General features: G+C 45.4%; 1 protein-coding gene across 1 annotated transcript; it reads right to left on the bottom strand.

Moving 5' to 3' along the window:
- Positions 1-870: 870 nt before the first annotated feature.
- LOC308140868 (serine/threonine-protein phosphatase 4 catalytic subunit B) lies at positions 871-10,019 on the bottom strand. The gene is made up of 9 exons (XM_080510821.1): positions 9,887-10,019; positions 9,112-9,441; positions 7,944-7,995; positions 7,811-7,861; positions 6,688-6,789; positions 4,362-4,535; positions 4,134-4,260; positions 3,833-4,022; positions 871-1,668 (listed from the first exon to the last, which is right to left on the bottom strand). Exons 2-9 carry the CDS (start codon positions 9,219-9,221, stop codon positions 1,539-1,541), a joined length of 936 nt encoding a protein of 311 aa, XP_080366947.1. The 5' UTR covers positions 9,222-9,441; positions 9,887-10,019; the 3' UTR covers positions 871-1,538.

The following is a 10,019-nucleotide window of genomic DNA, read 5'->3' as shown; positions in this document are numbered from 1 at the left end:
AAGAACAAAATGGACCCCAGTGTTTCACCACTCTGCTGGAACAGGAAATCTGAGACGAGTCATGATGTCCATTGTTTGAGGTTTTGTGTTAAATTTCAGCCATGACAGTTTCGCATCATTTTTGAAATGTCCCAATTCAGCTGGATACCAAGTGTCTCCTATTTGGTCTCACTGACCATCGTATTTCTAACAGAAAAAACCCACAACAGGCTTTATAACATCCTGACCTGCTACATGTCAGACCCGCGATACCATCGACGTACACGATACATTGGACTGGTACCTTCAGACACTGATCAAGGGCAGATAGATTTGATCCTAAATTAACATATATTATACTGCATGTGAGCTGCTGTTTGCTGTTTGAATGGAAAACGTAATAAAAATGACGAGTTTTTAATGACTTCACTCAAATATACCTACAATTTGAAAGGTTAATTTAACTGAGGACCGACTGTGAATCTTAACCTGCTTAACCAATGTTTTTTTTTTTTTTAAACCGGCCTGAGCAGCTCTGTCTAGACAGTAACATGATTTTCTAGATTAAACCAGCCTGAGCAGTTCTAACAACTGATGTACAAGTTCATTATAAAAGTCTCTGAACTCCCAGTTTTATATCAAAACGCCTGTAAAACCAAGTCTTACCTTGTTCACCGATTTGTTTCGATGCGACACATTTTCGCTCTAAATGCTAATTAACTACAGCCAGTATTTCAATTCATGATCGACGAACAAACCTTCATAAGTTCTGTAAAGATATTTGTGTGTTTAAGAGGAACAACGACTGTATGATGGACTGTTGCGGTGAAGCTCTGAGGTTTGATCGCTGAAGATTTTACCGTTTCAGCACAGCTGCACAAAAACCACTGCATTGATACAAAACTTTATTCCCACAATATCAAAATTGACAGCAAGAGATTGTTAGATTAAAAAGAATTAAGAGCAAAACAAAAAACCAACAAACAAACCTGTGAAAAGGAGATGGAGGGCGACGCCGCGAGGAGTCTGTGGTGTTAATGTGTGAGTGAACCGGAGCGCTGCTCATGTCCAATACACAAGCAAGCAGCGGGTGGAGGAGTTTGTATTCAGTTCTGGCAGAAACAATTATACAAAAAAAAAAATCAAAAATAAAATAAACGTTTTGACGGAATTCCTTAAACGATAAAGGGTGAACATTTCTACAACTGCATACATTAAAATTAAAAGAAAAGAAGAAATCAAGATGCTTCTAGAACTACGTGAACGTGTTCGTCATGGAAAAGAAAAGTACATTGAGGTGGAGCTGGGAGCGCCGTATCTACAGAGGAGACCAACGAGGCAGAAAGGGTTCGGCCATATTGGAGGACTGAGGTGGGCCGGGCGTGTGTCGCCGCCCCCCCCCCCCCCTCCCCCGCTGCTCCGTCACGCTCAGCAGTGGAGAGGAGAATCCAGCGGAAGCAGAAACTTCCGAGCGACTGCAGTGAGTTCGGCTGACAGGCTGGCGGCCAGCGGGGGAGGGGAAGGGGTGGGGTGGGGGCGGTGTGTGTGGAGGTGAAACTTCACAGGAAATAGTCGGCGACGGGCTTCTTGGAGGGGATGCCTCTGGTCTCTTGTGGCGCCGCCTCGAATATGATGAACTCTCGCTGTAGATGCTCATCCAGCTCCAAGATGGCCGCCACGTTCCCGCACCTGTCGCAGGGGGACGGAAAACGGACGGTCAGCTCGCTTTCAGGATTAAATCCCCTCGTAACCCCCCCCCCCCCCCCCCCCCCCCCGACATCCAGCAGGGATTCACATTTCCTCTTTTTTTTGCTCCACGTCATAACATGGGAGTTGGACCCGGGGCAGAAACTCCACCTACAAATCACTGTGGAGGCCTGAAGCCTCCCTCTGCACACACACCCCTGCTGCTGTGGTTGTTACCAAAGACTTCCTGTAGGGGGCAGTGCACGCCGCGTGTTTAATGTACAACATGCTGGACGGTAGTTGACATCCATATGGTCCTTCGCACGGGAATGTTTGCTTCTGTTTCTCCTTTGTTCCTTTCTCTCTTTGCTATACTGCAGACTACACTGCCCCCCCCAGGTCATCAGGGGTACTACTGTGCTGGGTGCACTGCCTGTAATCACTGAACCAAACTAAAATAGTAATGAAGGCCGAAGAGAACAGAAGGAGCATGTTTGGGTCTCGAAAGCGGTCATATTATGTAAAATCCACTTCCTAAAAGTTCTCCAGCAGTTCTACTCGTCTCCACGCCTGGAACGACGCCCCAGAAGTGTCGAAAGTGTGTCCTCTCTCTCCCTGGTCTGTTCCAGGGTTTAAAAAATGTGTTGCTCCAACCAGCCAATCAGAAATCGAACCCTATATAGTGTCATCAGGGGGGGGGTTCAGCCAATCACAATCAAGGTAGGCTCCTCCCCCTTTGACTCCTCCCACAATCAGGCAGCTCTGCTCTGGCACATGGCACCACGAGAGGAAGTACTTCCTCCTCTTCCCATAAGATGGTCGTGTGTGTGGGCGGAGCCAGTCCAGCTCACACAGACACAGCAGATTCTGAATGTAGCTCCTATGAGCCAATGTTCTAATGGAGGAGAATCAAGGAGGAGCTGAAAACTCTGAATACGAGGTTCCTGGACCGACCAGACCACGTGAACGTTTTGAAAAGCTGAATAATACGACCTCTTTAACACCCTTTTTTCGATGAAAATCCAGTCTTCAACTCCCCACTGAGCAGGAGCAACAACTGATTTGTGAGAGTTCAGGATCAACTGCTTGTATTTCAGTCAATCCAGATGACTGCTACTGTTGATTAATTCACTACGAGTGAAGCGACTTTGACCACGGAGAGTTGAGGAATACAATAAAACGACTCAACGGTCATGATCAACAAGAAACCAGAGCTAACGTAATAGTTCGACCAACTAAACTCCATGATCTCAACATGACATGTGACCTGGTGAGAAGAGGACAGAAGAACACAAACGACTACAAACAAACAGGAGGAAAGTGAACCTGTCCGTGATTAAAACTTAGTCCCAGAAGAAAAAGAGCACCTTTAAAATCTCCAAGCAGACACCATCATGGTGTGTGTGTGTGTGTGTGTGTATATATATATATATATATATATATATATATATATATATATATATATATATATATATACACACACCTTTGGTGGTTTCTAAATTTGTTGACCATCCAAATGCAAGAAAGTGTTGGAGAGGATGTGGAATGGTTGGCGATCATTCACATATATTCTGGGATTGCCCAATTTTGACTCCTTTCTGGAGGGGAGTGAAGATAAGAGTGAGATAAGGTTCTGGGAGTCGAGGTACCGCACACGCCAGGCTAGTTTCTTCTTGATTTGACTCCCGAGAACAAGTTTACGAAAAATCTAAAGCACCTGTTACATATACTATTGATGACTGCAAGGAAAATGGTGACAATAAAGTGGAGGAATTCAGCCACCAGCGGTGGGACAATGGAAACACAAAGTGAGAGAGGCGTATGGAACGGAGGCTTTAACGGCAAAACTACAGTTGAAGTCTGAGATCTTCATGAGAAAATGGTTCCCTGTAGAAAAATACCTGTCGAACTGAATGGTCACCGACACGACACGGTAATGTCTTAATTGCCCATCTTTTTATGTATTTGTCTCATATCGGTTCTGTTGTCATAGTATTATTATTTTTCTTACATTGTCATGTATATGCTGTCGAGGAAGGTTCTGTAACGTGATTTGTCATGTTCATGTTTATTATTAAAAAATAAATAAAAATAAAGTTAAAAAAACCCCAAACAAACAAACAAAAAAACCCCTGTTAAAACGGCAGAGGGCGGAGCGGCGTCGTACCTGTAGCAGTAGTTTGGCGCCGACCACACCGTGAGCACCGTCTCGTTGAAGTGCCACTTGTAGCCCTCCATGACCAGCTGGTGGGCTCGACAGATCATGTGGATGTCGTTGGCGGCGTTGAACTGCGCCACCACGTCGCTCCCGAACAGGTAGCCGGCTCCCCGGGGACTCACGCCCCAGCCCGTGGTGTCTGCGGGGGAAGGGGGAGGGGGTAGAAGAAGCCAGGTCAACTGGGCGTGCTCGCCGTGCGGCGGGGAGAGAGAGAGAGGGGGGGGGGGGGGGTGTCACACGCTTGGTGTACCTTCGGGGTCCGACCACAGCAGGTCACACATGGGCCCGTCGTGGGGGACCTCCTGCTTCCTGTCGATGGTCCGGATCTGGTCCAGGGTCTGGATGGAGGGCGACAGGCCGCCGTGCACGCAGAAGATCTGGAGGCCGGAGGGCGACGTGAGGTAAATGAAAAAAAAAAAAAAAAAAAAACCCCGACAAGGAAGCGTTTCCCGCGTTCGATTGGGGCGGAGGACCTCACCTTCCCGTCGATGATGGCGGACAGAGACAGGTAGTCGAAGATCTCGGTGCAGTAGCGCCACACCGTGACCGAGCCATACTTGCGGAGGCACTCGTCGTAGAAGCCGTAGACCTGGGTGATCTGCCGAGACTCGTGGTTCCCCCGGATCAAGGTTATCCTGTCGGGGTACCGGACCTGCCGGGGGACACACGACAAACTTCCACTTCCATTCGCGCCAAACGGCACGTGGATCATTTACACGGCGCGGCAGCAAACAGCAGCCACGCCTGGACTCCGTCTCAACTCAGTTTCAAGTGTGGATTTTACGCCGTGGACAAGTTTATTTTTTTAAATGTTGATAGGATAAATAAAACCAGAGCTATGATCATGTTAGAAACTGGACGTGTTGGTGCCTGTTTTGTGGAGGAATTGACGGTAAAACAGCCGATCCTGTGAGTTGGTGGCGGGGAGAGAGAGAGACAGAAGAAAAAAAGACACCTGACACTCCTTTTCTAGTCATCAAAAGTCCGCCCCAACCAGCCAATTGGGAAATTGCATTGCTGTTGCATGTGTTTAGTTCCTGTTCCAGGGCCAATCAACTATGATAATAATGATAAACACACAAGAAATTTATATTATATACATATATATGTTGTACTGGATGCTGTAATTATGCAAATTGTCAGTTATATGATTGAGCCAGCTTGGTTTTGGACAGAAACGCCTGGGAATTTCTATCAAATGTTGCATATAAATGTGTTTTTTTGGACACATCCATGCATTGATTTGTACATATTCTAATGGGGAATGCTGTCTAAGTTGTGAAAATCTTTCATTACACGTCTCTCTCTCTCTCTCTCGCTCTCTCTCTCTATATATATATATATGTGTTCAATGTGGCCAATGTGTTCAGCTAGTATATCAAAATGAATAGATAATTGTAGAATCACAGAGGTGAGGTTGTTCCGGGAAAAAAAAAAAGACAGCAAGCATTGAAGTCACAGTCATAAATGTTGAATTATAGAAGTAAAAGCAAAATGAGTTCAAAACGGTCAATTGACCTCCTGAAGCGTTACCTGACTTATATTCTTTTATTTGTTTTTAAATCTTTAAATGGTCTTGCCCCGCCTAACCTCTCTGAGCTCCTTCATTCATACGCTGCTGCTCGGTGCCTCAGGTCAGCTGATCGGCTGCTCCTGGAGGTACCGAGGTCCAAACGGAAGCTCAGAGGGGAAAGAGCCTTTTCCACTGCCGGTCCTCACCTCTGGAATGCCCCCCCCCCTCCCCCTCCCTGTTAGACAAGCCCCCTCACTGTCCGTTTTTAAAGCTCGTCTTAAAACACATTTTTATTCTTTGGCTTTTACCCCAGCGTGAGACTCTGGTCTGGTTTTAGTGCCTTCGTTTCTTGTTGTTTTAACCGCTTATGTTTTGTTTATTGTTTTAAACATCTTATTGTTTTTATTGTTTTAAATGTTTTTATTTTGCGACTTATATTCTTATTTATTTACAATGTGCAGCACTTTGTTTCAGCTGTGGCTGCTGAAAAGCGCTCTATAAATAAAGTTGATTGATTATTGGGAAAACTGCGTCTTTATCAGGCGTACTTCATGTAACGGCAGTATGTCTGTAATAACAGAGCGGCCCACAGGTTGATCAAGCGGAGCAGAAACAACTCAGGGGTGTTTTAAGGAGGGAAGCGTCGATCCAGGCCTTTTCTTTTCCGATCCCGATTATTATTATTATTACTGATATATATATATATATTGTTGTTATTGTTATTTTATTGCTACCATATTGTTATATTATTGCTACCATTATTAGTAGTACTATACACGAGTATTATACACTATTACACATTGTTATTATCTGTATTATTGTTATAATTACATAATGCCTACTTCTAATGGCTCTGCCACTGCACCTTACTATTTATTTATCTTGCTTTTATCTCCTGCTTATTTCTTAGTGCCCATGTTCCGTTCTGTGTTTTACTTTATGTCTTATACCCAGATATTTTTATATTTTACCTTTATTTCTATTCTATTGTATTTTATAATATTCCTAGGTACCAGATTGCTGCAACAAAACAATTTCCCTTCGGGGATGAATAAAGTAATTATCTATCTATCTATCTATCTATCTATCTACAATCCTGATACCTAAGCTGTGTTTGCTTTAACATGATCATTATTGTGGACTTTATATGAGGCAGTAATAAACTCCTCTCAACGGTAAAGTATGAAATGGAGGCTCCTCCTCCTCCGGAGCTTCATAAATGCTACAATTCTCATTCTGCACTCGACGGAGGACGTGTTCCTTTGTGCTCCAGGGCTCGGTTGGTACGCACCTTCAGAGCCAGCAGCAGCAGGAAGGTCTCCACACTGTAGAAGCCTCGGTCCACAAAGTCGCCCATGAAGAGGTAGTTGGTCTCCGGGACGTCGCCTCCAACCTGCCACACGGACACATTCCACCGTCAGGCTCCACCTCATGGATCATTTTAGTGTCACTTTTTATTTATTCAACATAAACAAAGAAGATGGAACAAAATCACACTGGTTTCAATTTATAGCCAACTTAATAGAAATCAGATGACCTTATCATAGCTCTCAGTGATGTTAAAGATAAATCTAACCTCAGAATCACACAAAGTTAACCGACATCACAGACAGTCTATACACCGACTGTATATGACGAATCAAGAGGTGTGCAGTGAAATTAAATGTGGTTTAAGAAGAAAAAGCTGGGAGGTGTGCAACTTTTATTGTGCAAAGCTGATTTTTTTAACGCACTTTCAACCGAATAAAACGTGTCTGCAGAGATTAGCATGACGGAAACCAGCGACTTCCCTCTCCACCAATTAAGAGAAAATGGTCATTATCATATAGCTGAATTCAATGTAGGACAATGGAGGTTTTGTGGGACCGGTTGTATTCAGATCTCAACTCATATGAAGTCAAAACGATATGAGCGTGGTGTGAAATAATACTCTGACACACACAGGACTGGATGAGGGGAATGAGTTGGTCATTTGTGTGTGTGTGTGTGTGCAAAACAACACTACTCATCACAGACACTGGAGTTTGGAGGGACGTCCAGTAACCACTGCTCCAGTAATAATGAAAACCGCCGGTCAAAGAAAACCCCTCATTCACTCGGGGTATAAACGTTTGAGAAAACGACTTGTGTGTTGGATAGTTTACTCCAGAACATCAAATATGGTCCCGAAACTGTCAGGAATAAACAGCCTGCAGAAAAGACCGGAAGCTTAATAATTTGGATTTAATCCTGGTTTCTCAGCTGAAACGAAACACATTTTCCTGGGTCGACTTTCTACACGTCTGAACCCTTCAACGCGGAGATAAGAGCGCTAATAAAGAGATAATCTGCCGTGTAAAATACAAGAGTAAGATAGGAACGCGACCCACTTTGGCAGCACACAAACTAGTCTCGGTTGAGGCAGAGGTACTCACTCTGAAGAGTTCCTTCAAGTCATAGAACTGACCGTGGATGTCCCCACACACCTGCGGGAGACACGGCAAGCGGTCAAACCCAAACACGTCCTCCAAGTGCGAGAGCGGCGCGACGCGAGGAGACGTTACTCACCGTGACGGGAGAGTCTACTCTCTGGACGTTGCTTTCTTCCACCAGGATCTCTCTGAAAAGAAAGAAAGAAAAAACCACACAGCAGCTGGTTTAACTCACTGCTTCCGTTTGTTGCTGAATGTAAAACACACAGAAATCTATCTGGCGTCAACACTCCTCTTGGCTTTTGAAGTATTTTAACTCAGGGACACGTCTTCTGAGTCGTTTCCCTCAGCAAAGACATATTTAATTTCCAGCTTCAGTAAAGGAAAACGTGAAAAAGGTGAAGTGTCACTTTGTGCCGGTGATGTTCTGCACCAAGTCAAACCTCGTGACCAGAAGGTTGCTCAGAGCTCCTTCACAAACGTCACGAGCACAATGCTGCATTTCTTTTATCCTACCACTACCATTAACCTGAAGCACGCAATAAACAAAAAGAAGAAACATGCGTCTGTAAAGAGCCGGAGGACTGGAGGCTACGTGCAACATGAGAAAAGACATTTGTTTTTAAGAACATTTTAGTATCACTGACACTGCACATTTATTTTATGTACTTCTACCAGGACACAATCTCAATGTGTTTCTGCTGAATAAATAAAGGCTAATGAATGAATGAGATGTTGTGTCGTGACGTCATTGGCGCCAACTGGGATCGATCAGGGAACCATTTGCCCATTTGGCGAATGAAACACCGAACCGCGACCGGTTCTTCTTGAGAACCGGCTTGTGGTTCCCGTCCCTGGGCGGCAATGAGACCCAGAAATGAACCACGTACAGCTGCAATGCTCTTAACTGAGGGATTATTTTGCTCCGTTTGTGCAAAACCAATACTGTGGAAGCCATTGTAAGGGCGAGTTTGTGGAAAGATGCAAAAGGCCACAGACGTTGTACAGCTCCGGTACTTCAGCTGAGATTAGTACAAAGAGGATTTTAAATGGGATTTAAACACATTGAAATAAAGTTCTGATTGTTCAAAATAGGCTTTCGAAGGAGTATAATAAGTGAGACTTTGAGGATCTACTTGTATTTCTTTCCGGAAGGGTTATTAGAACATTATTATGGTGCCATTTCAATGCAGGCCTCCAGAATAAATTGGGCTGTGTCGCCAATGAATGTGATCCAACAATCTGATGATGACAAGTTGTGACGAGATTCCCTCCAAGAATCAACACGTGTCAGGTGTGTTTACCTCGCTTTGGCACACAGTGCTTTGACTTCATTCTCTTTAATGAGCTCACAGCGTCGGAGCTGCTCTATCTGCCGGTCCAGGTCGCTGATGTCCCCCATTGTCACACACATAGGGATGAGCCCCGCGTCACAGGCTCCGGTCACACGCTCCTCTCAGCCCGACGTCACGGAGCAGCAGGCGGCACGGCGGACAGCTTCAACCCGGTCAGTGGAGCAGGCAGCGCAGCGGGCAGCTATAACCCGGTCAGTGGAGCAGGCAGCGCGGCGGGCAGCTATAAGCCGGGGTCTTCTCTCTCGCTCTCTCTCTCTCCAGCCAGCCACACAATAAAAACTGTGGGAAAACCCGAAATATCTCGGTTAATGAGCAGAATCCAACCCCAATTAAACCAGAATGAAGTTTCTATGACCCAACACGTCAGAGTAAAAACAATACGTCAGAGAAATGACGTTATTCTTCCAGGAATGTGAGGCCTTGGGGCGTGAGCTAACAGTTAGCGCGTTCGCTTACATCACGGCTAACGACGTTCAGCGAACAACTGAGACTTTAACTAGTTAATTAAACCACCGCGTTCCGAAGAAACGCAGTCAAACCCGCCGGCCGTCGTCGCATTAATACAAGTAATCAGAGCGACTACGAGAACAAGGGACATGCTACGTTAGCCGGTGCGGCTAACGAGCTCACTTAAAATATGGCGTCAGCGCCGACGAGCGTTTGTCGGCGAACGTGAAGAAACTCGCGTCAACGCCTCGAATCAGACTAAAAACACAAGAGTTACCGTGGAGTTATTAAATAACGGCGCCAAGGTTCAGTCGGTGGACCCGTCCACCGGCCACTCTTCTTCCCGGTACCGTCTCTCTCTCTCTCTCTCTCTCTCTCACTGCCGGTTCACAGGGAAGGGTGAGTCTGCA

Source organism: Blennius ocellaris (assembly GCF_963422515.1).
Source record: "Blennius ocellaris genome assembly, chromosome: 16".
NCBI lineage: Eukaryota > Metazoa > Chordata > Actinopteri > Blenniiformes > Blenniidae > Blennius > Blennius ocellaris.
The sequence above is the reverse complement of the archived record's forward strand: the minus strand, read 5'-3'. Positions and strand labels throughout refer to the sequence as shown.